This window comes from Nothobranchius furzeri, chromosome 7 (assembly GCF_043380555.1).
Source record: "Nothobranchius furzeri strain GRZ-AD chromosome 7, NfurGRZ-RIMD1, whole genome shotgun sequence".
Lineage (NCBI taxonomy): Eukaryota > Metazoa > Chordata > Actinopteri > Cyprinodontiformes > Nothobranchiidae > Nothobranchius > Nothobranchius furzeri.
In genome coordinates, this window is record NC_091747.1 from 70,150,851 (window position 1) to 70,178,849 (window position 27,999).

The 27,999-nt window shown below is 43.1% G+C and overlaps 1 protein-coding gene across 2 annotated transcripts; it reads left to right on the forward strand.

Annotated features, from left to right (window-relative positions):
• gga3a (golgi associated, gamma adaptin ear containing, ARF binding protein 3a) lies at positions 1-27,800 on the forward strand. 2 transcript variants are annotated; one of them, XM_015954444.3, is made up of 17 exons: positions 1-92; positions 595-679; positions 834-909; positions 993-1,091; positions 1,163-1,286; positions 1,392-1,495; positions 5,623-5,703; positions 5,804-5,941; positions 10,385-10,466; positions 10,594-10,719; positions 13,929-14,138; positions 14,215-14,288; positions 16,400-16,779; positions 19,645-19,853; positions 26,723-26,892; positions 26,991-27,101; positions 27,272-27,800. In XM_015954444.3, exons 1-17 carry the CDS (start codon positions 56-58, stop codon positions 27,380-27,382), a joined length of 2,217 nt encoding a protein of 738 aa, XP_015809930.1. In that variant the 5' UTR covers positions 1-55; the 3' UTR covers positions 27,383-27,800. The 2 variants fall into 2 exon arrangements, with proteins under 2 accessions (XP_015809930.1, XP_015809931.1); XM_015954445.3 differs by having other exon boundaries at positions 26,723-26,856; positions 27,272-27,531.
• The last annotated feature ends 199 nt before the right edge of the window (positions 27,801-27,999 follow it).

The following is a 27,999-nucleotide window of genomic DNA, read 5'->3' on the forward strand; positions in this document are numbered from 1 at the left end:
TTCCCATGTTTCTGGGGACACGTGAATGCAGCAGTAGTTGATTACGGAGACAAATATGGCGGAGGATGGAGAGACGTTGGAGTCTTGGCTTAGTAAGCACGCGTTTATTACTCACTTCCGGGCGTGTACCTGTGTCTGTCATGTGCAAACAAGTTTTTATATGATGTTATCTTTTCACTTGACGATGTGGACTCTGGTGACATGACCGTATTTGAGTTTTACTGCGCTCAGTAGGCTGTGTTGTCACTAACAAGAGGCTAGCAGCTAGCAACAAATGAATGGCTGTCTGCGAGCTCAATTCACCTTTCTTGTTTGGTTTGCTTGTTACTTTAAATATACTTGCTAAAACGGGACGTTACGTCATAGTTTCGTTTGGAGTTTCGGTAACACTAACGTGAACTATTAAACTTTATCTAAATAAACAAAGCTGCATCTTTTGAAACTCAGCTAACCACTAATCAGTGGCTTTAAGGACATTGACCTGTTGAAAAGGGGCATAGATGGGGTTCACTTAAGTTTTCAATCATCACAATCCTAGTTAGTGTGTAGTGTGCACCTTGCCGTTCCTTTCAGGTTGTGTCTTCACGTTTTCAGACAAAGCCACCAATCCCTCCAACAGACAGGAGGACTGGGAGTATATCATGGGATTCTGTGATCAGATCAACAAGGAGCTAGAAGGGTATGTCCACACATTCAGTCAATACGCTGTCCTTTAGCACAGTTTCACGCTCATCTAATCAAATCACAAGTGCCTTCGTTGTTGTAAACACTTGGGGATCTGCGTAGCCTCTGGTGCAGCTGCATGTTTTTTCTCCTTCTGTGTCATTTTTCAGCCCGCAAATATCAGTCAGACTGTTGGCACACAAGATTCAGTCTCCTCAGGAGTGGGAGGCGATGCAGGCATTAACGGTTTGTAGCCTAAATAATTCACTGTGTTTTTATGTTTTATGTCCTCTGACCTCAAATAAACAATCCTTGTGTTGCATCTGTAGGTCCTCGAGGCTTGCATGAAAAACTGTGGGCGACGATTTCACAATGAAGTTGGGAAGTTTAAGTTTTTAAATGAGTTAATTAAAGTGGTTTCGCCCAAAGTAAGTAGGAAGATGTTCCCTGACCTTCAGTAAAAATGTTTGGCCTGAGCATTGACTGCATTACTTTTCAGTACCTTGGAGACAGAGTATCCGAAAAGGTGAAGATGAAGGTGATAGAGATGTTGTATACTTGGACCGTTTCTCTGCCGGATGAAGCGAAAATCTGTGAAGCGTATCAGATGCTGAAATCACAGGGTGGGACATCGGAAATGAGGGAATCTAAATGAATCCAAAAATATTCCAGATGTGTAACTGTTCTTTTATGTGTTTAAAAGTTACTTGTGGTGTTTTTTATTGTAGGTATTGTTGTTGTCGACCCAGAAGTCTCCCTTGATGCCACATTAATACCCTCACCTTCTCCACGGCCCAAGAATCCTGTCTTTGATGATGAGAAACGGAGTAAAGTGAGTGGACCCATTTTGGATTTTATTCTTGGAATATTGCAACTTTTCTTTTCTTGTTTTGTCATTGGTAACATAAATGTTTAGAGAACATGTGTCAGACACAAGGCCCGCAGAGCATTTTTCTGTGGCCCGCGAGATAAATATCAAACATATATTAAAACTGACCCTCTGGTCGATTTTGCCGCAAAGACTACAACTCTGACTACAACTCCCATGATGCTATGTAGCGTTAGCATGGAGCCGAAGCGCCCCCTCCTTTGAGTTTTTTCCAGCGTCTGCTGCCGGTGTCTGCAGTTCCGCTGTCTCGGACAAACTGAACACTCCTCTCACTCAGCGCCGAGTTCACTCAGCCAATGGCCGACGTTGAAGCCCAGAAACTGAGATTCTAGCCGCTCAGTAATGTGTTCACGACTGAAAGAGAAAGATTTCCAACTAACGTCCAGACAGAGCTGATATAACTCCAGCGAGCAGCGACACGCTCAAACCAGCATGACTCTGTAGTTTTTATTTTTCCCCCCCGACACACAACAACGTGGTCAAGCTGCTCAGACATGTTCAGCAGCACAAACCTATGTGAGCACCTGTTGTCATCTAATGTTGTCATTATTATGATGAAGATGAGCAAAACAACAGGAGTCTCCTCCTCAGCTCAGATCAACCCCATGATGCAGGTATCTGGCTGGAACAGGTGAGCATCACAGTAAACCAGTGGAGCAAACTGAGCTTTAAATATGTTGGTTTGATGCTCTTTTTCTGCTCCAAAACATGAAAGTTAACAGGTGAGATGTTGCATTTTCATTTAAGATAAAATGATATTTTATTTTGTTGTTGGCCCGTGAGAAAAGATTTAACCTACAGTAAACAGGAAGTGGAAAGGCTGCAGATAGATGAATAGAATAGAAAATCCCTTTATTGTTCCTCAGTGGGGAAAGCTAGACGTCACAGCAGCGATGACACGTATTACAGGAGAAAAAAAGGAGAATAAAAAATAAGAAAAATGAATAAACAAGAAAACATAAATCCTGAATAGATTTTAAAATGCTGATAATACCACAAGTGATGAATACCACTGATGCCTTTTATTTCAAAATGACTTGCTCGTGTGTAATTTGGTTATTCCACATTCAGTGTTAATGCAGAAATAAGTTTGTTTCCAAATTTAAAGGTTCAAAATTGCATAAATGTTGATAAAGAAAATGTGCAAATTTGCCGTCACTTTTTCAAAAAATATTAAGTTTGGCCCTCGACTCCGTCCCAGAGTTTCATTTCGGCCCCAGTGTGAGTTTGAGTTTGACTCCCCTGATTTAGAGAATAGCATTTGTATGAAAATTTGAAAACCGGCGCTGTTTGTTTTTTGTCAGACTTGTAAGAATGAAAATATTGCCACACTGGTGAACTACTGTAACCTTTTTTGGGGACATTTTCTTTCACCTCTCCTTGCTGCAACATTTCTGTCCGTTTAGATTTGGGGGTGGGGGGGGGGGGGTGATTGGTTGGATGTGTGTCATGACTGTAGTTTGAAGCTACCCGATAGGCTTTAATGGAAAAAGGAAACCTTTTATTGAAGTTTTTATTTATTAATTTTTTTCCCCTATTGAACCACACATCTGTCGATCAATATGTATTGTTATTGGATTATTATGGTCTGGGCTGTGTGGCGTCTGTCTGGGTCACACACTTCTCAGGAACGCGGAAGTCGCGGAGCACATGGGTGGGGCAAAACACACACTGAGAAGTCCATGGTGTTTGTGAGTCGGCCCTGACGTGAAGGCAGCATCAGTCCCACCTGAGCCTGGTTTAACCACCACAGCTTACCTGAGTGTTGTTGCTGACCATGTCCATCCCTCTGTGACCACATGAACCCATCTTCTGATGCTGTTTCCAGCAAGATCATGCATGCAAGCTCAAGGACCTCATCTATAAAGCTTACGAACAAAACGTGGTGTGGACATTGCTCAAGTCATGTTCTATACACATGTTAAGTATAATAGAATAGAATAGAATAGAATAGAATTAAACTTTATTGTCATTGCACATGTACAGGTACAGGGCAACGAAATGCAGTTTGCATCCATCCAGAAGTGCTTTAGCCGTGATATAGATGTATTACAATATATATTAGCAATAATATAGATGTGTAAGTATATTACAGAAATGGATCTATTACGTATGTTATAATGTACACGGTATGAAGTATGTTATGAATATTCTATCACTATAAGTATGTACAGGCTGTAGTTAATACAAGCAGTCCATGAGTTTAACGTGGGTCATATGTCAGGAGGCAGAGTTCAGGAGTCTGACAGCTGTTGGGAAGAAACTGTTCCGGTGCCTGGTGGTCTTAGTCCGGAGGCTCCTGTAGCGCCTCCCAGAGGGCAGCAGGGTGATCAGTGCATGTGATGGGTGACTGCGGTCTCTGATGATTTTCCCCGCCCTTTTCAGACACCGCTTCCTGTAGATGTCCTTTATGGCAGGAAGTGGTGCTCCGGCAGTTTTCCCGACCCTCTGCAACGCCTTCCGGTCCGAGGCGGAGCAGTTCCCATACCAGACTGTTATACAGTTGGTCAGGATGCTAAAGTAACGTGTAAAACTTGAGTTTGTGCAACTTTAAACCAACAGACCACAGTTCATGTCTTCACATTAATTGTCAAACTATAAACTAAAACCCAGCACTTGCAGCACTGTCGGGTTTCCTTAAACCGACTCGTTCCAGCAGGAATTGGCCGACAGACGGGCTGATATTTGGTTGATATGATGATCAACATTTCCTACCTAAAGCCCTTTTTGGTTAAATTGTTTTCATAAATCATCTTTAAAGTGATTGTTGCCTTCTTCTGCTCCATCTCACCACTTGTTTTTTTCTGTTTTATGTTGACCATGATCGCTCCGTGGCTCTGCCACACAAGACCCTTCTGCAAAATCGCTGTGTCGCTGGAAGGCAGTAAAACATTTTTCTGTGTCTCTACCTCATCACCAAGCACCTCGATTTCAGTCTCGGTGAAACAGTGTTTTCTATACCTCCGTGTTACCATGGTTACACATGTGAAATGCCACCAATCAGCAGATCATTCATCAGGTTTTTTTTTGCATTGACCATTTATGGCAGAAAGTGGGCGTTTAGGAGGCGGGATTAGATGCAGAAACACCTGAGGTCATTTCCAGGACAGGTGTGATTTTTAAAGGAGAGACTGGGTGCAGCTGTGCATAAGCAGAGTTCTATTGGTTGGAAAATGTGTGCAAGTAAATTTTCTTTTTATTTTTTTATTTTTCTTTGCTGAGCTCAGCTAATGTTCTAGTAAAGATTCACAAAGTTTCATACGTGAGGCCCAAGGTCATCTTCCAAACATCTCCTCACTGTGCTGCAGATGCACTCACACCAGCCTGCTTATGTTCATGGTGAAGTTCTGTGGAGCCTCAATCCTGCCATCTCCAGCGACCCCCCCCCCCCCCCCCCCCAGTCACCTGATCTCAGTCCAGGTCAGAACTTTTGGGATGCGGTGGAACAGGATGTTTTCGTCATGGATGGAGCTGATGTTGTCATGGCGATACGGACCAGAACCTTCGAGGAGGGTCTCCAACAACACCTTGTTGAAGGATTGTAGCAGTTTTGAAGACAAGAGGCTCAGCCTAATAAAAACTAATAATGCCTAATAAAATGTCTTCTGTGAGGAAGTAAGTCCACATGGGGTAAAATCACAAAAAGGAAAATGTTCATCCTCTTAAAACTTCCCGTCTCCAACATAAAAGGACAACACAAAGTAAATACGGCCAATTTGTTTTTGTTTTATTCTTGGAAAATAATTGATCCTTGTCTTCTCAGCATTTGAGACTTTCAAACAATTCAAATTATTGAAGTTTTTTTTTCTTTGCCTCATCCTTCCTGACTTTTGCGTCTCTAAAGTTTTTTTGTAAATTATGTCACAGAAACACATGATTTATGTGCATTGTTGATGTTTTGGTTATAAATGGGTCAGGCAGTGTGTTGACTTAGTGCTGACTGCAGTTGATCAATGAATTAGGTTGGTTTTCTGTCTGGTCTGGGAGCTAGGATGGCGTTATTCCCGCCAGTGTTACGCGTGGGAACGAGGCCAGACTGTAGACGACTAACTTCTGTCGTCTCACTGCAGAGACTCGCTGAACTTCTGAAGAGCAAAAAGCCTGAAGATCTTCAGGAGGCAAACCGCCTCATCAAGAACATGGTGAAGGAGGTGTGTCTGTCTAGAGTTCAAGCTAGAAACGTTTCTTCGGTTTTAAATGTGTGTTTTAGATTGAAATTTTACTTAACATATGCTTTTTTAAATGTCACAGGATGAAATGAGATCACAAAAAGCAGTGAAACAAAGAAGCACCCTGGAGGCTGTCAACAACAGTGTCAAACTCCTTAATGAGATGCTGGATCACTTCAGCCCAGAGGACTCTACTGAGGAAGACCGAGAGCTTATTAAGGTGTGTTAGTTTTGATCAAACTCACATAAATATTTTAAATACTATGTTTTTTTTTTTGGGCGAACAACCTTCCTGGTAACACTTTCAGAATGAGAACACCACCTCTTGCAATACAGCGGGTGCGTACGTTTGGGCAGCCTTGTTGATCTTCATGGTTTTCTGTATAAATCATTGGTTTAGATGAAAAAAATTTCACTTAAATGTATGATATAGGAGACACACACACAGTGATATTTGAGAAGTGAAACAAATAGGATTACAGAAAGTGTGCAATAATTGTTTAAACATAATTAGGCAGGTGCATACATTTGGGCACCGTTGTAATTTTATTGATTCCAAAACCTTTAGAACTGATTATTGGATGTTATTTGAATATTCTCTGGAGAGCAGCAACATGAGGGTCTCACAACAAGTCTCTCATGAGCTGAAAACAAAGATTGCTCACCATCATGGTTTAGAGGATGGATACAGAAAGCTGTCTCAGAGATTTCAGCTTCTGTTTCCACAGTTAGGAACACAACGAGGAAATGGAAGACCACAGGCACAGTTCAAGTTAAGGCTCCAAGTGGAGGACCAAGAAAAATGTCAGAAACAGAAGTAACAGAATGATGAGAGCAGTCAGAGTCAACCCACAGACCAGCGACCAAGACCTACAACATCATCCTGCTGCAGATGGAGTCTCTGTGCACCGTTCAACTATTCGGTGCACTTTACACAAGGAGATGCTGTATGTGAGAGCGATGCAGAGGAAGCCTTTTCTCCACCCACAGCACAAATGGAGCTGCATGAGGTTTGCTAAAGCATATTTGGACAAGCCATCTACTAAGGCACATATGTCAGAGTCAAGGCCCGCGGAGCATTTTTATGTGGCCCGCGAGATAAATATCAAAAATATATTAAAACTGGCCCGCTGGCCGATTTTACCGCAAAGACTACAATCCCATGATGCTTTGCGGCGCCAGTGCGGAGCCGACACACCCCCTCCTTTGTGTTTTTCCAGCACGAGGCAGTCAGAGGTAGTTGGGTGTCTGCAGCTCCGCTGTCTCGGACAAACTACACTCCTCTCACTCAGCGCCGAGTTCACTCAGCTGTTTTCTGACGTTGAAGCCCAGAAACGGAGATTCTAGCCGCGCTGTAATGTGTTCACGACTGAAAGAGAAAGTTTTCCAACTAACGTCCAGACAGAGCTGATATAACTCCAGCGAGCAGCGACACGCTCAAACCAGCACGACTCTGTGGCTGCTGTCGTGTTTCCTCCCCGACACACAACAACGTGGTCAAGCTGCTCAGACATGTTCATCAGCACAAACCTATGTGAGCACCTGTTGTCATCTAATGTTGTCATTATTATGATGAAGATGAACAAAACAACAGGAGTCTCCTCCTCAGCTCAGATCAACCCCATGATGCAGGTATCTGGCTGGAACAGGTGAGCATCACAGTAAACCAGTGGAGCAAACTGAGCTTTAAATATGTTGGTTTTATGCTCTTTTTCTGCTCCAAAACATGAAAGTTAACAGGTGAGATGTTGCATTTTCATTTAAGATAAAATGATATTTTATTTTGTTGTTGGCCCGTGAGAAAAGATTTAACCTACAGTAAACAGGAAGTGAAAAGGCTGCAGATAGATGAATAGAATAGAAAATCCCTTTATTGTTCCTCAGTGGGGAAAGCTAGACGTCACAGCAGCGATGACACGTATTACAGGAGAAAAAAAGGAGAATAAAAAATAAGAAAAATGAATAAACAAGAAAACATAAATCCTGAATAGATTTTAAAAATGCTGATTATACCACAAGTAATGAATACCACTGATGCCTTTTATTTAAAACTGACTTGCTCGTGTGTAATTTGGTTATTCCACATTCAGTGTTAATGCAGAAATAAGTTTGTTTCCAAATTTAAAGGTTCAAAATTGCATAAATGTTGATAAAGAAAATGTGCAAATTTGCCGTCACTTTTTCAAAAAATATTAAGTTTGGCCCTCGACTCCGTCCCAGAGTTTCATTTCGGCCCCTTGTGAGTTTGAGTTTGACACCCCTGCACTAAGGCGTTCATGCAGAGGAACAAGTAGAACGTTCTGGAACGGCCATCTCAGTCCTCAGACCTGAATATTGTTGAACATCTGTGGTGTGAGTTAGAGAGCTGTCCATGCTCAGAAGCATCAGACCTGAATGAACTAGAGATGTTGTGTTATTGAAGAATGGTCCAGAACACCTTCAGCCAGAATCCAGACTCTCATTGGAAGCTTTAGGAAGAGTTTAGAGGCTGTTATTTCTGCTAAAGGAGGATAGACTACATAGTGAGGTCATTTCTTTTTGTGGTGCCCAAATTTGTGCACCTGCCTAATGTTGCTTAAACGATTATTTCTGTAAACCCTATAAGCTTTGCTTCACTTCTCAAATACAACTGTGTGTCTCCTATGTGAAGTATTGAACTCATTTTTTTATCGTAACAACCAACGATTTATACTGCTGCCCAAACTGTTGCACCACGTCCAGGCCACCTCCATCCACAGACCCAACAGATAATAATAAAAAAACATTATTTACAGTCAAATACACTTTAAATGCACTGAGTGTTTTCTTTTGGAAGAGCAAGCTGTTTCATGTGTCCGATTTTTCGTCTTTTACTTTTGTTTTAGGCACTCGAGTTTAACTTTTCTTGCCATCCTCCTCTTTATTCACTATATGATTGACAACCTTGGGACCCGTGGTTTATTTTTAGCCATCTGCTTCCACCCACAGCAGTGTAACACCTGCCTGTGTACGTAATAATAATGTTGGTTCTCTGGGAAGTTGGGAGACCTCTGTGCCAGTGCAGAACTCTGTTACTAACATCTGTTCTACTTCCATCATGCCGTTCACATTGGGACCAACGGTCTAGTTTAGCCTCCCGTTCCTGTGAGATTTGTGTTGGATCCCGTGGGATCCCGGTCACACTTGGTTCAGAGTCAGGCTAAGGTTAGAGGTCATAATTTAAAAAGATGCCTCTATGGGGGGAGTGCCATGACCAAAACTGACACAAAGACCTGTCTCACATTAATCAAAAAACATCTGGATGATTCCTAAAAGTTTTGGAAGAGTATTCTGTGACCGCAAATGGAATAATCCGGAAAGTGTGTGAGCCATTCCATCAGGAGTAAAACTAATATTAGCACCAACATAGGAAGAGTCAGGCATGGTGGTGGTAGTGGGATGGTCTGCTTCAGGACCGTTTGCTGTAACTGATGGAGCCATGAGTTCAGCTCTCTAGAGCCCCCTTCAGACAGGCCATGAAAAACGGAAATGTTCCGGACTCTGTCCGTAAGACCTTTGTGTCTGAATACAAACATCCGGATAACGTGTTCTGGAATTTAACCGGACGACGCCCCTAGTAACAGGTCCGGACTTGTTACGGACAGGGTGGCTGCTTCAGACTGGTGAGGTAGAGTTCCAGACAAGGGGGAGGGGGAGGAGACCGGGGGACGCTGTGCGCTCCTGAACCCTTTTCAGACAGACATTCTGGAACATTTGTGGACAATTCAATCCCGTTTTTAACCGGAACTGTGTTTTCAGACACACCACTTTTGTACCGGAACTTGTCCTTTCGGCTGCGTTCGCACAGCAGGGACAAGTTCCAGATGTCTGACGGCTGGCGGCGGGGGCCGGGGGGGTCGGACTTATGTTAAGAAGAAGAAGAAGAAAATATCATTTCTATAGCGCCTCTCAAGATAAAAATCACGAGGCGCTTAAGCATAATTCTGCGCACACGAAGACGCATAAGAGACCTGGATGATGAAGCTCAATGGTTAAAGGAATCACTGAAGCGGTGTGAAGCGCTCCGTCGCGCGTCTAGGCGGTACCGTAGGAGGCGAGCTGCCGTGGTTCGCCGCATGCTACAGCAGCGAGCTATCAAAAGTGGTGTGTCTGAAAACACAGTTCCGGCTAAAAACCGGATTGAATTGTCCACAAATGCTCCAGAATGTCTGTCTGAAAAGGGCTCAGGAGAACCTCTGACCTTTGACCCTAAACAGACATTGCTGCTGGAGGACCCTTAAATGCAGCTGAATTATATCAGTTCTGTAAAGAAGAGGCGGACAACATTACTCCTCAGTGATGAGAGACTGATGCTGGTTACCATGGCATTAAGTTCGAGGGTCAGCTTTACATAGAAGTTTAGATTGAAGCAGACTGGTTGGGAGGATGTTTCCCGGTAATAAATGAAGTCATTTCACAGCTGCATTTTGTAATTTCTCAGGTTAGCTTTGTGTTGATGTTGAAACACATTAGCTTATCTGAAACATTCAAGTGTCGTGCAAATCCACACTGTTTACAAGCACTGTTAAGGTTGTTTGATGCTAATCTGAAGTGACAAACAGTGAAAAGAGACACATTTTGTATCTTTACCGATTTACAATCGGAGCTCAAAATGTGACTTTCCCTTCTGTGTTTGTGTTTCCAGGAGTTATATAATGACTGTGACAAGATGAGGCAAACCGTATTTAAGCTAGCTACTGAAACTGAGGATGATGACAGCAGTTTGGGTAAGAACACCTGTTAAGTGTTGTTGCTACAGAACGTTGTTCCTGTTGTGACCTTTCAGACACCAGATGTGTTAAATTGTGTTCTAATCTGCCGTTTTTAAGCATTTTAATCATGTTAACCCTTTAGGAGAGATCTTGCAGGCCAGTGATGACCTCGCTCACGTCACCAGTTCCTATAAGAAGATAGTGGAAGGACACGCCATCAGCGGGGACACAGAAGTAGCACGAGGAATGCAGCCATCATTCAAACAAGGTGAGGTTAGACGTGGTAGATCGTTTTAAGGTGGAATAGAGTTGCAGAAACATTTTTTTAAAATCCCTTTATTTACATTTATAAACTGTTGTTACCAGTGTAGCCCCAGCTGTTGTACACTTTCAGCTCCAAGTTGTCACAAAAGCAGTGGAGAAAGAAAGGTAATGATGAAAATGTCACTCTGTTTAGCAAACGACTCCCATCCAGTTCAGGACCTGGAATACGTTTAATTTCTTGTTTTTAAGAGTCTTGATGGTCTGGAACCTCTTTAGATGTCTGATCTCTGAATTCTTCACTCTTCAGTCAGAACTCTGAGGTCCACAAATCAGTTGTTGGGCATTTCGAAGTCCAGCCAGGCTCCTGAGCTGCCTGCTCACAGATCTTTTAAATCTCCCCTCAGATTCCTGTTTTCCCCCAGAGGCCTCGAGTCCAAACACAGCAGCATGTCTTACCCCTTCTTTCCACCGGAGCCGTCAGCAGCGCGAGTCGGCCGCGTCTCAGGAGCAGCATGTCGCGGCCTTTACACGCCGGTTCTATTTTCTACGCGCGACGCCTCTGAAACGGGTCAAGTTCGACATTTTTGGGGGAGGAAAGACAGGAAATCGGACACGGAAATGGAGAGAAGCTCCCGAGATTTTCAGAATAAAGAAACGTACTGCTTTCCGGTTGCTTTACTTTTAAAAAAGTTACTAACTGTGCGTCCCCGTGAGAAGTTATCACCTAGCTAGCGGTCTCCTTTGTTTTTCAGGTCCGTATTGGCGATTATAAAACGGACAGAACATAAAACACAAACCATGTTGTAATTTTCTCCTGCTTGTTGTTGTGTTTACTGACGAAGTCACTCGTGTGACTTCGTGCTCGGTCGGTGACAGCTGCTCCCCTGCTGCTTCGCGTCTCGTGGGAAGGGCCAAGCAGCAGCTAGACGTGCTGCTGCAGTAACGTGCTGCTGACGGCTCCGGTGGAAAGGAGGGGTTAGCTTTTTAGTGGGTGCTTCTGGTTTTATCTCGCATTTTATTTAGATTATGTTGTTAATTCATCAAAGCTCATATTCATGTCCAATTAGCTAACTGCAGATCGTTTACTTTGGAGTAAACAGTTTGTCCAGTGAAGTTGTGTTCTGTGTTACATTTAAAAATAAAAGCTTTGACTTGACTTTGATCCACCAGTTTTCTGTTGATGTTCAGAATAAAAGCTGTAAGTAGTCCACATGACCCTGTTCCATCTTATCCCGTCTCCGTCATGCCGTACCGAAGCAAAAACACATAATACAAGCCAAGCTTTTCTTAAACATGCTAAATTATTACTTTTCCATTTCCAGAACCCTTGTTGTTGCCCTCCCTGCTTTGAACTCACAACTTTATGATGAACAGATAAAACAAAGCAAAAACCATCTAAAGGGTTCACTTTTTCCCCAGTAGTTCGTGTTTCTCTGTTTACAGACTTACAGTCTGTCGCTGTCGTTGTGTCCTTGGGCAAGGCACTTAACCCACCTTGCCTCCTGGTGAAGAAGAAGAAGAAAATATCATTTCTATAGCGCCTCTCAAGATAAAAATCACGAGGCGCTTCACAAAAACAAAAAATATAAAAAATAGAAAAAAGCATTTTGAAAATGTTTAAAAATATATGTCAAATGAACAAAAATAGGCAATTGTGAGTAAAAAAATGTTAAGAAAGAGAGAGAGTGAACAGAAAAGAGGGAAATCAGTGGATCCTGAGGAAGGTGGAATAGGTGGGGAGAGCAGAATAAAGAGAGAGGTGAAGAAGGTCATACAAAAGCCAGCTTGAACAAGTGAGTCTTCAGCTGCTTTTTAAAGGAGACCACTGAGTCCACTGATCTCAGGCTCAGGGGGAGAGAGGTCTGGGTCTGGGGGCCACAGCAGCAGATGATCTGTCACCTTTGGTCTTTAGCCTGGTGCTGCACAACCAGTAGGCTTTGATCACTGGACCTCAGGGACCTGCTGGGGGTGTAGGGACTAAGAAGATCACCAATGTAAGATGGTGCTTGTCCATGTAAGGCCCTATAGACCAGAACCAGGATCTTGAAATGAACCCTGAAGTTGACTGGCAGCCAGTGAAGCTGGAGGAGAAGCGGGGTGATGTGGGTGTGTTTGGAGGACTTGGTCAGAAGCCGAGCACAGGCGTTCTGAACCACCTGCAGACGGTTCAGGGAGGTTCTGCTCAGACACGTGAAAAGAGAGTTACAGTAGTCTAAGCGTGAGGAGATGAAGGTGTGGAGAACAGTCTCAAGTTCAGAGTGGGACAGAATGGGACTCAGCTTAGCAACGTTCCTGAGATGGAAGAAGGAAGAGCGAACAAGAGAACTGACATGAGAATCCAGGGTGAGAGCTGGGTCAAAGGTCACGCCAAGATTCCTGACGGAGGTGGTGGTGGTCGGAGGGACTGGTGGCGCCAGTGCTCGGCAGCCTCGCCTCTGTCAGTGCGCCCCAGGGCAGCTGTGGCTACACTGTAGTTCATCCCCACCAGTGTGTGAATGGGTGAATGACTTATTGTGTTGTAAAGCGCCTTGGGGGGTTCCAGGACTCTAGAAGGCGCTATATCAAATACAGGCCACTTATTTTCATTTAAAACATCTCTACACAACTAAAGATTGATAAAAGGACATTTTTATCTCTAAATAAGCAGCTCCTAAAATTCACCTAGTGCATTTACATGCTCATCAGAAAACTGAACTGTTGCCCGGAGTAGACTGACCTTTTTTTAAGTGCATGTAAACACGTTAGTCTGACTGAAGGTGAACTGGTTCTCATTGTGCTGAAGCGCCCGGTTAATGCGGCGGGAGCCCGGCTTCGTCTGCATGTAATCGGCCCAGTCGGGCTGACACCAGTAACTAAAGTAGCGTGTAACACCCTTAAACAGGACAGTACGTACCAAATAAGCCTTGCTTCATATCCTGTTTTAACTTTGTCTGCTTCACTCCTGCCAGCGTTTGTTCACTATTTGTGTTTTCAACCAGAAGAATGCAGACACGAAAGTGCACAAGTCGCCACCGGAGTGGAACAAACTTCGTTTGAGACTTCGGCGTTGTAATGCACATGTAAACTAGGATAAAGGCTTCCAGTTTATTACTTTAGAAGAACCTAGATGGACTTAGACGTGCACATAAACACACTGAGTGAGGACACTGGTTGGAGATGGGTGTAGATTTGAACACGTGCTTCATAGTTTGGATGTTTTTCTCCACCCGAAAGGCACTGGCAGCACAACCCAGTCGGAGATTCTGATTGACCTGGTGGGTCTTGACAAGAGTCCTTCTCCGCCCGCGTACAAACCTGAGGTGGCGTCGGTACCATTTTCGGGCAACCTGCTTTGTGGATCATCAGCCTCTGGCGCTCAGTCTGAAAGTGTCGGAGCGCCGTCTGCAGCTCTCTCGCTGCTGGACGAGGAGCTGCTGTCTTTAGGTATGTTGCTAAATCTTTTTAAAAGTATTTTTAAGGATCTTATCGTATTTAGATGTAAATGTGTATCATTTCACAGGCCTTGATGAACCTGGTCCTGCATCTGGTGAACCAGCACAAAGAAATCAGAGCAACCATTTACTGTCCTCGCAGGTATTAAAATAAGCAGCAATTTAATCATTGCTGTTGTTATTGTCTAAAAGAGACACACAGAAAAGTGATGAACAAACTAATGACTGAAAACTACACACAAAAAGACTTTTAAACATAAATCTCTTACATTTTCAGGATCGGTTTAACAATAAAGAAACACAAATTAAAAACAGCTTACCTACAAATAAAATAAGTGTTTTCAGACAGAAGGGAGATATCATTCCAAAAGGGAACTACATTTCAAAATCCTGTCAGTCAGAACATCTTAAAGAGTTTCTGGGTCAAATTATGGAATCAACAGTCCAATTAATTACAAACAAATCAGTTTAAAGGAATCTGTAAAAATGTAAATATTTCTGTTGTTTCTGCTGGTTTGAATATGACTTTAAAGCTATAAATCGTGGAGGTCTAAGGCTGGATAATCAGAAAAACTGAAATAGGGTGACATGTTTCCCTCTGAAAAGAACATGGCAGCACAACTTGGGTTTGTAAAGTTTCCTATTAACCAACCTGGCAAAATGTTCTTTGGACAGATATGACCAAAGTTTACCCATAATGCACTGCTCCGTGTTTGGAGAGAACAGTTGATCCCAGCTGTCTGCACAGTGGAGGAGGGGTGATGGTTTGGGCTCCCACAGTCACTGAGTCCACCATGAACTCCTGTGTAGGCCAAAGTCTTCCAGAGTCTGATTTGAGTCCATCTGTCTGAAAGAATCAGAATCAGGTTTATTGCCATTGTCAGTGAACAAACGATTCACAAACTAGGAACTTGCTTCGGTACTAATGTGCTACATATAACATGAATAATAAGATTAAAAATAGAATAAAATATAATAAAAAAAACTAGAATAAAACTTTCGGCTATAAAAAATGGCAGGTAATGGTAACATGGCCGATAACGTGACGTTGTGTCGAGTACAGAAGACCAGCATGGTTGTGTGTTTATAATCTGTTCACAAGTCTAACGGCAGATGGAAAGAAGCTGTTCTTATGGCGGGAGGTTCTGGTCCGGATGGACCGTAACCTCCTGCCTGAGGGAAGCGGCTCAAAAAGTCTGTGACCCGGGTGCGAAGGGTCAGCTGCTCCAGCTAGCTAAAGCTGGAGATTGGACCAAACCAGGTCATAAAACAGAACCATAAGCCAAGCACAGCAGAGCTACAGCTCCTAGGTTTGATTAAAAAAAAAGAATCTGCTATAAGGAAACTAAGTCTCCTCCCTTTCTGGACGGCTCTTGGGTCCCCAGAAGAACGAAAAAATGAATGCAAGTCAACGGGGCTAAAAGCTATTTTCTGATCCACTTTGCCTTACGTCCTGGATCACACACGTTGTACTGCAATTTAAATGAAAACTGATGATGGGTGTTTCCACCACGCCAGTCACGTACTTTGAGATTTATCAGCTTGTAAAAGTTCGTAATTAGCGTGACTACACACCAGAAATCGGAACGTTGCATAAGTGACGTCACCACATAACCTCCTCTCCCCTAGCGTAGCTGCTACTCACCACATGACCAGATTTATGGTGGTTCTCTCCTCCTGTAGGAAGTTTGCTGAACTTAGGGCCATTTTCCCTCAGCTTTCTCCGAGTCTGGTTCGATGACGATGAATTGGTGATGCGGATTTGTAGTCCTGGACTTATTTTCACACAAAACCTAAAATTACATTTCCCCCTGTTTGAAATGAAGCACGTTCTTGGTATCAAAATGCTTCTTTAGAATTCACGGACATCATATGTGAAATCCATGGCACAAAACAAGCGGAGTTAGAAAATGGCGTTTTTAGTCCCGTTGACTTGCATTAATTGTTTCGTTCTTCCGGGGACCCGTGGTGTGGAAGTAAAGCGTGACTCAGGCTCCCTATTAGTTGGGACAACTTTGTAAAGATGCCAAAATTACTCCAGAAACATGTCAGAGACTGAAAGTCTAACAAGTTGTTGCTTTTAAAGGTCATAAGGATCACGCGGCTTTTCTGTTTTAATTTTCTTTATTTTTTAACCACATGATGGAATCTGTTTTTGTGTTTTTCTACATAAGAAGGTGGACTTTCTGTGTTCTTTGGTTCTTTACGTTCATATTTGTGTTTAATAACAGATTTTTTTTATTATTAATCCAGAGCTCCAGCCACGGTTTGGACATTTTTGACAACAGTTTGCCTTCACTTCATGCACCTTCGACACCTCCACTTTTTCAAGAGTCCCTTTCTACAGCGATGGTCTCAGCCAGTCCCAACAAAGCTACCACATCTTCAAGTTTTCCAGGCTCTGTCTTCTCCACACCTCCCGTTTCTACAGCTTCTGACTCTTTATTAGTCAAATTCCCACAACCTCTCGGTTCCATGGCTCCAGCTGCTCTCACGCCTTCACTTAGCGAATCACCCGCTCTCTTGGCTGCCCGTCAGAATGTCTCCTTACCTGGAGTCTTCCACCCAGCATCATCTTCTCTCAGCCACAATTTACAAGACCTGGCCATGCTGGATCTGGGCAGTAATGACAGGTAGGTGTTTCAGGCAGTAGTTCTTATGTGAGTGCATGTTGAGCTTGTGTGTTCAACAGGATGATGGGTCTGAATCACTCTGAAAGATAAATCGTATTATAGGCAAGCCAACTTTATTTATATAGCGCATTTCATACACAGAGGCAATTCAGTGTGCTTTCCAGCAGCAAGAACAGCCAGAACATTAAAATCGACATGACAGAAATGACGATGTAAAAACTGAAACAAAAAGAAGGAAAAAAGTCAAAAGGTGAGCGAATGCAGTGCAGAAGGTGCGGCACAAGAATAGTAATTGAAAGGCTGATGAAAACATGAAGGTTTTCTATTTTGGTTTCAAAGTTTCTAGAGTCGGGGCACATTTGAAATCACGAGGAAGCTGATTCCATCTGTGTGCAGCATAGTAGCTGAAAGCAGCTTCACCCTGTTTGGTTCTGACCCGAGGTTCTATCAGCTGACTGTTTCCTAAGGATCTCAGAGCCCTGCTGGGTGTATACACCTGAAGGAGATCTTTCATGTATTCTGGCCCCATGCCATTGAGTTGTTTATAAACTAGTAGTAGCACTTTGAAATAGTGTTGTCAAAAAAATCGATACCTAGATATAAATCGATACTAAAAGTGGTATCTAAATGAGATATTCCATCCCTGTGGTATCGATATTAAGGACTATTATACACAGCCTTCTTCACGTACACCGACACGCACGACAGCCAGATGCCGTAAAGCAGCCTCCGCCTCCCAGACAAACAGAAGAAGACGCCGCATGGCTACATTGCAATTTCCCACGCGAGTTGTCTCCGATCCAAGTTTTGTCTGCCAAATAAATAAACAAAAACATAAACAGCGAATTTGGGAGGCACTTCACAGCCCAACTTAATTAGCATACCAAGTCCGACACGTAGTTGTATATTCACGCTTATGTGCTTAAAGGAAACTCCCGTTTATTGCAGCCCGGACTTAATTTCTAGCATGCAGTACGTGTGTTTACTCACACTGACAACTTTGGTGCTACTTGTATTCCCCGGGGTATTTAGATCCATCGGCGAATCGCCATCAGCGTATATCCATATAACGGGTGCGGACGGGCACCCATGGTGCAGCCTCGAAATAAGACATTATCTGCACCAAAACATCTCAATGTCGAAAGGTTTTGTTAGGAATCATTAACGTGATTCCCCTGTTCGTTTGGAGCGGGTCTGGGATTTCTAGGCGTAAACAGACTAGCCGCGGCTAATCTAACCGGCGCTACCGGTAGATGTACCTTTGTCCTACTGTGGAGAAAATCGTTTTCTCCCTTTCTTGACCAACAGAGTTGTTCAAAAGTACAGAACAAAACATATGGCCTTACATCTTATGACAAAAATGCACCTTAAACAGAGTTTAAGCAGCAAAACATCACTCTGCAAATAGTGTATATATAGTGAGACAATTCATGATTTAAAGTGTTAACTTTCACCAGTTTTTGTATGCACGTTTTAAAAAATGCTGATACTTGAAAGGTTTAAGCACTTTATACACTTAATTCTTAACATTTAATTTTTGCAATATAAATTGAGGAATGTTATTTTTTGAATAAACTTGTTCAATAAATTGGTGTTTTCAAATAGCATCGAAATCGAGTATCGAGTTTTTTTTCAAGTATCGAATCGAGTTTGAAATTTTAGTATCGTGACAACCCTACTTTGAAATCCATTCTGTAGTTTACTGGTAACCAGAGTAGATATTTAAGAACAGGAGTGATGTGCTCCGCTCTCATTTCTCTTAAGACTCTAGCAGCAGCATTCTGAATAAGCTGCAGTTGCTTTCCAAAAGACCACTGCAATAGTCCAGCCTGCTGAAGATGAATAGATGAACGAGTTTATCGAGGTCGTGTCTGGACATGAAACCCCTGAGTCGTGCTATTTGATGAAGATGATAAAACACTGATCTAGTTATAGCCTTAATTTGACCTGTGAAGCTCAGGTCTGAATAAAAAAGTGTATAAAGTATAAAGTCCCATTAGTTGCCACACACACTGACATGTGATGTGAAGTGACCTCTTGTTGTGAGGCTGCGGTTGAAGCAGGTTGTCCACCTCTTGCTCCCCAGGGACCTGCTTTACTCTTTGGCTTGGCTCCACGAGTGATCCAAGGAGGACTGCTCAGAGTTATCAAGAGGCAGAGATCTTTCTGACCTCTTTGTCGGAGCATTGTTGCTTACTGGCTGTGTGCTACCATCCGCTTGTTCGGCGAGCTGAGCAGATGAGAGGGTATCGCATTTCCAATCAATCCGTTTACTTCCCAGTTGACGTCTAGTTTTGAGAACTGTGGTCACCTGGAAAAGTATTTTTTGGAAGTCTTCTGAGGAAAAGGAAGGCATCATGTTGCTGTAAATCTGGTAGGAGGTTCCAGCTGGTCACAGTCCCTGTAGATCAAGGTTGTGGTAAAAAAATATCGTTGTAGACTCACCTGTTGATTAAAGAAGATCCCAGCGATTTAAAAGAGTCCAGTAGTTACGGAGTAGAAACTCTGGTAGGAAAACGGCAATCTCAGTGAGAAAGGAAAATAAAATAAAGTGAAAAGAGGAGAAGAAATGTAATCAAGCAGGAGTGAAGCAGAGAAGCATCTGCACTGTAGCGAGGCTAGATGATAGACAAGATAAGAACTAAGCAGTTGTGACGTCTGCTGCTAGACGCAGCCTTTGTGCACCACGTCAGATGATTTTTTTTAAAGCTTGTACACTTGAATTAAAGGTAAAGTACCATTTTTAACCATGCTTGGTAGCTTAATGTGATGGCCAACTGGAACTCAAAAGTCTTCAAGATATCAGTGAGTGGACACACGTGTCCTCAGAGGAATGGTCTGAATGCTCCTGCTGCTCTCTTCCAGTCTGGGTGGGACCTCCATCTCATCTGCCTCCATAAGAACAGCAGGAATACAAGGATGGTCTACTCCTCCATCCACTAAGAGTCTCTCAGAGGACAGCCCTCTGCTACGCTCCCTGTCCCCGATCTTCCCCATGAGCCAAGCAAGTCCAAGCAGGGGAGAGGAGGTGTCCCTGGCTAATGTTTTTGTCCCTTTGGAGGCCATTAAACCAAGTGAGTGACCGGAAACAACCTAGTGATTTATCTTTATACTCTAATGTGTTTTCTTAGTTTTGATGAAGTTTATTTGAAGTACCAGATGTATGATTTAAGGCCCATGATTCCCTAAAGCAGTGGTTCCTAACCTAGGGGTCCCGACCCCCACAAGGGGGCGCCAAAGCCTCTCAGTGGGTCGCCAGGACCTCTCCACTTTAAGGGGTTAAAACTTCATTTATTACTTGTTTATAGCCTACATTTTGCTCACTTTTTTTCATGAGTGAAAAGTTTGCTGGTATTAAGACAGGAAATAATTAGTACAGAAAAAGTAACACACTTTTAAGAACATTTTGCTCAGCTCACTGTTTTCTTTTCAAGTGTCAAAAGTTCATTAAAGATAGGACTGGTTGATTAATCACAGCCTTTACAGTAAATAATCTAGTATAAACAGTAGTACAGTAATCCCTCGTTTATTGCGGTAGATGCGTTCCAGACCTGGCCGCGATAGGTGAAAATCCGCGAAGTAGGGACTCCCAGCATGCCCCTCGCGGGGATTCCCTCCACGTCGCACCTACGTCACAAACCGCGGCTATAAACGGAAGTCGCCTTTCCAGCTCACCACTCAGTCATCGTTTCTTCAGATTCATGATCAGAGTTTCCAACCTACCGATCAATCCAACGAACTATCAGCTCATAGTAAGTTATCTTACTTACTTCTGGAAAGCCCGGCATTTCCGTGTCACTTCGTTGACGCTCGAACGCTCGGGGGTTTCCTAGATCAGCCGGCGTTTCACCGACGCTCTCACTTCCGCGTTTGTGAAACCACGCTCCCTACAAGCTCAACTCCCGAATCCAGCCGACCAGTCTGACATACAGTACTATATTGAATTATTGTATGATCACATTCTCTTTTTGTGGGTAAAACTCAAGAAAAAAATTTTTTTTTACTTATTTTTTTTTAGTTTTATTACAAAAAGTGCATTTTATGATGAAATTGATGAAAAAAAAACAAGAATTTCTTGATATTTCACATAGAAAAATACTGCGAATCTGCGAATTCCCCCTGAAAAATGCTCCAAAAAAAAAATCCGCGAAGCAGCGAATCCGCGATGAACGAACCGCGAAGTAGCGAGGGATTACTATATACACATTTAAGTACATTTTGCTCAGTGTATTTTTTATGCGTCAAACGTTTATTGAAAGGAATGATTGAATTATCAGTGTTTACAAGAAACAATGTGTTCAGAAAAGTAATACAAACTGTCAAGCACATTATGCTCTGTTTGGTTTTGTTAATGACTTTGTTCTCAAATCAAATCAAATCAACTTTATTTATACAGCACTTTTCATACCAAAAATGCAACTCAAAGTGCTTTACAGATTAAAATGGCCCCGTAGATCCCACATTCCCATCCCAGCCCCCCTCCCCAAGTATAAAACAATTAAAAATTACAGTTCCCCTCCCGCACCCAACTTCCAAAGTGGACATACAATCACCCGCACACTCGTCCATGCACACACACACACACACACACACACACACACGCACACACACACACACTCGTGAACACCAGAGGAAACAATAGGCTGAGTTCAGATGGGTCAGGTAATGAACGACACATCATCAGCGGAGCCATCTGCCCTGGCAGCAACAGATCCACGGCAGCAGCCAAGACACCGGCCCATGACGCCCAGTGGCGTACGGCAGAAACCCCCACCAGTGCCCGGGCACTACCCGGGGAGCGCCCCGGCCGCCGCCGCCCCTGACCACTGGCCCCAAGGCAGAGGGCTCCGCAGAGGAAACACTGGAGGATTTAAGATATATAACATATAAAATAATAAAAGCTAATAATGATAAAAAGTAACTGATAAAAAGTGATTATAAAGATAGTAAAAGAAAACATAATCATGTAAAAACACTAAGATGTAGATAAAATGATAAAAATAATAAAAGAGATAAATATGCATTTATAGATAAATAGTGATCAGTTAAAAGCTAAGCTAAAAAGGTGAGTCTTGAGCCTATTCTTAAAAGCCTGGATGTTCCCTTCGGACCTGAGGTCCTCCGGCAGCCCGTTCCAAAGGCGAGGGCCGTAGTACTTGAAGTACGCCTCGCCGTGGGTGTGAGTCTTAACTTTAGGGATAACTAGGAAACGGCTGCCAGAGGAGCGCAGAGACCGCGAGGGTTTATACAGTAAAAGCAGTTCTGAAAGATAAGAAGGCCCAAGACCATTAAGACACTTAAGAACCATTAAAATAACCTTAAAATCAATCCTGAAACATACGGGGAGCCAGTGCAGTGATTTTAAAACCGGAGTGATGTGCTCCCGCTTCCTGGTCTTCATCAGGACACGTGCTGCTGAGTTTTGTAAAAGTTGTAAACCTGAGATGCTCTTTTTGGGAAGACCAGAAAGCAGGGCATTGCAGTAATCAATTCTACTGGTTATAAAAGCGTGCACTAGCGTCTCCGTATTGGCCCGAGAGAGAATGGGTCGAACTCTGGCGATATTCTTAAGATGGTAAAAACCTATTTTTGTGATGTTTTTAATGTGTGGGATAAAAGTCAGCTCAGAGTCGAAAATAACGCCCAGATTCTTCACTTGTAGTGATGGATAAAAAGGCATTGACTGTAGTTTAGGTAAAAGTTTCTCTCTCTGGGTCTCAGGACCGATGACTAAAACTTCAGTTTTGCCTTGGTTGAGCTGGAGAAAGTTTTCAGTCATCCATGATTTAATATCTAAAATGCAATTAAAAAGTGTTTCCATTGGCTGTGCGTCATCAGGAGACACGGAGATGTACAACTGTGTATCATCAGCGTAACTGTGGAAATTCACCCTGTGTCTCCTGATGACGCTGCCCAGAGGGAGCATATAGAGGTTAAAAAGCACTGGGCCTAGAATTGATCCCTGAGGCACCCCGCATGTGATGCTGTGGACCCCAGAGGAACAGGTATCCAGACTCACCATAAAAGTCCTGTCTGTGAGGTAGGAAGTAAACCAACTGTGAACAGCACCAGAGAGGCCGATCTGTTTTAAACGGGTTAAAAGAACAGTGTGGTCTACTGTATCAAAGGCAGCACTTAGATCCAGCAGAACCAACACTGTTGCCCTCCGAGCATCATAATTTGTTCTAAAATCATTTAAAATCTTCAGAAGGGCCGTCTCAGTGCTGTGGTTCACCCTAAAACCAGACTGAAATTTCTCTAGGACATGTTGGTGGTTGATGAAATCATTAAGTTGTATTAAAACAAGATTCTCTAAAATTTTGCTTAAAAATGGTAAGTTGGATACCGGACGAAAATTGTTTAAGTCATTAAAATCTAAATTGCTCTTCTTCAACAGGGGTCTGACCACCGCCCGTTTAAAAGCAGCAGGAAAGACCCCCGTCTGAAGGGAACAGTTCATCAAAGTTAAAATCTCATCTCTAAAAGAGTCATAAAATTGTTTAAAAAACCTTGTGGGGATCGGGTCCAGAACACACGTGGTAGGCCTCACTGAGGAGAAAACTTTATCAATAGTCTCAACTTCAACCAAGACAAAACTGTCCAGTGTTTCCTCAGGTAGACACACACGCTCAGATTGATCGGGAGCAGCATGACATTGGGAGGATAAAATGTTACGTCTGATGGTGTCTACCTTCCCTCTGAAGTGGGCTGCAAACTCCTCACAGAGAGCGTCCGAGGGGGTTTTCTGGAGAGAACTAAATTCACGACCCAAAATATTTGTGACTGTAGAAAACAGAATTTTGGGATTATTTTTGTGTTCCGAGATGATTTTAGAAAAGTAATTATTTCTGGAATTTCTAACTGCTTTGTTGTATGATTTTAATAATTCCGTGTATATTTGTTTATTAATTGTGTTCTCATATTTCCTCCATTTTCTCTCTGCCGCCCTGCAAGATCTCTTCAACATTTTTAAGTTTTCATTGCTCCAAGGGGAAGCCGGTTTTGGCTGCAGTTTTTTAATCTTAGGTGGAGCGAGCAAATCCAGAGTAGATTTAAGTCTACTGTTAAAATCATTAAAGATAAAATCACAGGGGGCATTTAAATTAATAGGAGGGATCTTTTTAAAAGTTTCCAGAAAACCAGCAGCCACTTCAGGGGTTAGATGGCGTTTCATTACAGTTCTCACAGAGGTCTCCTGCTGAATTATGCTGGTAATGCTAAAAAACACACAGAAATGATCTGAGATCGCTAAATCCACGACAGAGGACACACCGGTGGACAGACCATACGTGATGACCAAGTCCAGGGTGTGTCCTCTGTCGTGGGTTGGTTGTGCAACATGTTGTGTAAAATCCATATAACTCAAAATGTTTAAAAATTCAGTGGTAAAAGGGTCTGCAGGGTCATCTATGTGTAAATTAAAATCACCAGCTAAAATAATACTATCAAAAGAGTTGTGCACACAATTGATAAAAACTCGGAAAATTCCTGTATAAAAAGTGCACTGTGCCCCGGAGGCCTATAAAGAGTAACACATAAAATCTGAAGATCGCTGAAAATGGCTGCACAATATTCGAATGTGGTGTAGTTATCGAATAAAACATGTTTTGCGGAAAGTGTGGAAGAGCTTATAAGAGCAGTTCCGCCTCCCTTTTTTCCATTTCTTATTGAATAAGTAAAATTAAAGTTTGGTGGTGTACTGGAGCCTACTGTTACTGTTATCTATTGAATCAAAGCATATTAAAATGTGCTTGAACAATTTTATCATTTCTTAATAATGTTTGTACTGGAAGAGAGAATGGGAGGGGGTCGTCAAAAATTTTACTGGTAAAAAAAAAAGGGGTCCCTTGGGAAAAACGTTGGGAACCACTGCTCTAATGCAGTGGTTCCCAAACTTATTTAGCCGCTTACCCCCTTCTATGTCCCGACCATGTCGATGCACCCCCCCCCAGCCCCCACATCGGGGCATGGCTATATATATATATATATCAGATGTCAAGCTAAACAGAGAGGGTTAAAAAAATTCCCCATCACTTTCATTTTTTAAATAGTAATTAATAAACATTCGATACCATTACAATTTCCTTTGATTTAATTTTAAATAAATATTTAGAGTGCCCAGGTAGCACATAAACAATGCAGTTTAACGGTTTTCTTAAAGTAGGAACGTTTAACCTGTGCGGCCAGAGCGCTCTCCTTCCTTCTGCTCTGCGTAAACCTGAGCTGATCACCTACTTGTGCGTAATCAAATGTCTATAGGGGACAAGATATAGCCATGATGTTCACTTTTACCTCAGACCGACTTATTGCTGTTTTATGGTGTGGCTGAATCTGCGATCCGCTGTCATGCGGACTGGAATGACAAATGCTGCAGTAACAGGACTTGTGGTCAGGTTCATGAGGAGTCACTGGCTGGAGCGGACCGACTCATCCCAGAAGCTAATATCTTAATTTGACCTTGAATGAAAAATAATCTCTTAAAAGTTGTTATCACGGTGGAGGCAGCGTTCATTTCTGCCTTCAGTCTGACGGCGCGCCGGAGGTAAAGCAGCGTGTGCGCTTATTGAATCTGTGTGTGTGTGTGTGCGCGCACGGCACAGCCGCTCCAGCCACCACGTCTCGTTATTGGCGCTATTTAAACCAATGTTGTAAAATGACTTCTGCCCAGCCCAGATGTGCTCACTTGTGCACCCGTGAGCCGTGGTTCAGCCGGAACGCGTCTGACCTCTGACAGACGCACTCTGAACTTCAGATCTTCAGCGCGCTGTCAATAGCCTGAATGGGAATCATTTCTTGTTATTTAGTTACATCCACAATGTTCTGTGTGTGAGGTTTACAATGTCAGAACACCTGCATGAGACAGGTGTTAATTACAATCTGCCAGAATGACTCGCCACCTTCAGATTCCTCCAACACCGTTAAAAATGATCAAATACGGAACATATCAGCGTGCGCAGGCCAGAGCGCTGAAGCTCGACGCATTGTTATTATGAAGCTAGGGCACATGTGGAGGACACACGCGCGTGCAAAAATATACTTGTTTTCAATTACATTTATTGTGCCCACTTACTTTTTCTTTGGCCCACCCACAAATGAGTTTCTACGCTAATGGTGACATATGACAGACTTCTCTGAGCTCCGCAGCCATTACACTTTTCACCTCGCGCACCCCCAAGCGGCACCCCCCCAGGGGTGCACACTTTGGGAATCCCTGCTCTAAAGGAATGCACATGCCACCCTATTGCCTTCCTGAGTGTTGAGCTGCACTTGTTAATAATGATTAATGAGATTTTTTGGCTGAAACTTCACATTATCACTCATCACTTATGGCCTCCAGAATGCTCTGGAGGCCATAAAAAACATATTTCTTACATTGAACTAAATAATTACGCTGACATTTCTTTATTTTACTAGACAAATTAGGATTCAGACACAAGGAGCGTCACGGCACACTGACCTGTTGCTGGTCTCGGTTCAGTTTGCTGCGTTGTGTTCTGCCAGGCTCTGCGTTTTGATGTGAGGCTTATTGTGTTCCAAGAATGAAATAATTAAGAACAAACTGATCCAATGCTGCCTTGTTGTTAACCGCTTTGTGTTTGAGCACGTTTGTTTGGTCATGTGACGAGCTCATTTCCTCTTCTGCGGTCGCCCAGTAAACGTATTTGATAGTGGCGCTCTTGCGCCCACTGGTGGCACAAAATATATTGCTCCCAGCGCAGCAGAAGGACTTGAAGCAGTTAACTGGGAAAAAACTAGTTTACCCGGTTAAAACATTAACGGCAATTAACCGGTTAACTACGTACATCCCTATGTTCTCCAGAGGTAAATTCTGACTCTAAAGCACACGTGTCAGACACAAGGCCCGTGGAAAAATGACTGAACTCATTTTGACACCAGGCCTCTCCTAACCTTCCCTTGTTTTCTCTGGTCTGTGCTATTTTAGGTACCGTCCTACCTGTGACGGCGTATGACAGAAACGGTGTTCGTGTTCTGCTCCACTTTGCGACCGATTGTCCTCCAGGCAGGCCTGATGTTCTGGTGATGGTGGCGTCTATGCTCAACACGGCCCCGCTACCTGTAAGGAATATCGTTCTGCAGGCTGCGGTCCGCAGGGTAAAGCCTGTGATACACCTTTCTCATTGGTTTGGGCCCAGGTTTTAAAACTATAAATTTAGTTTTTCACCACAAAGACGCTTCTTCTTCATCTCTAGACAATGAAGGTGAAGCTGCAGCCGCCCTCTGGGACAGAGCTGGCTCCTTTTAATCCCATTCTTCCTCCTGCTGCCATCACTCAGATCATGCTGCTGGCCAATCCTCTCAAGGTACCTCTCAGTCTCGCATCCATCCAGGATGGTGTTTACTGACTAGACTCTTGTTTTCCTCCTCTGGGGTTGAAGCCATCTCTCTGAACCCTGTTTTGGGTCAGACACATGATGTGTTCCAGTGCTCCTAATGGAAGCTGTGACTTTGAGCCTGTTTATTTGTTTTCCAGGAAAAGGTTCGGATGAGATACAAACTGACGTTCACGCTGGGAGAGCAGCCGTTCACAGAGGTGGGGGAGGTGAACGAGTTCCCTCCTGCAGATCGCTGGGGGGCTCTTTAGCTCTCTTTACATCTGGAACAGGAAAGGGAAAGTCACGTGGAAGGTTTGACTCTTGATGTTTACCGTGGGCCAATGAAGAAGTAGTCTCCCTCAGAGCAGTGAAACGCAGAAACAAGTTCATGTGAACTGGTTAAGTGTGATGACGGTATGTTGTTAACGTAAGTTATTATTAAGTTCTAACTCTTAATGCATTACTTTGCTTCCATTTTATTGTTTCTTTGAGATTTTGTCCCATTTGAGCTGTTTGGAGCAGATTACCTCACAAGACAAACGGCACCTTTAGGTGCAGTTGTATAAATATGAGACCAAAAGCTGATAATCATGTTAAACTGATGTAAAAGCTTCCTGACTGAGTGGCCTTTGTTTGGTCTGACGCGTACGCTCATAAATATCCATGAAATACAGAAAGAGAATATAAATCTTTATAGCATAAAGCTGCATTAACTGCTGGGGTGTTGGAGCTGGTTTAAATCGGCGGCTGTTGGCTTATCAGCCACATTGGACGTATATTTCTCCAGACAGGCTGTTGAGGAAGCTATCTATAAATGTTCTAGTTATTTATAATACCGTAAATCCTCTAATACAGGCCCGGGCCTGTATTAGAGGATTTACGGTAT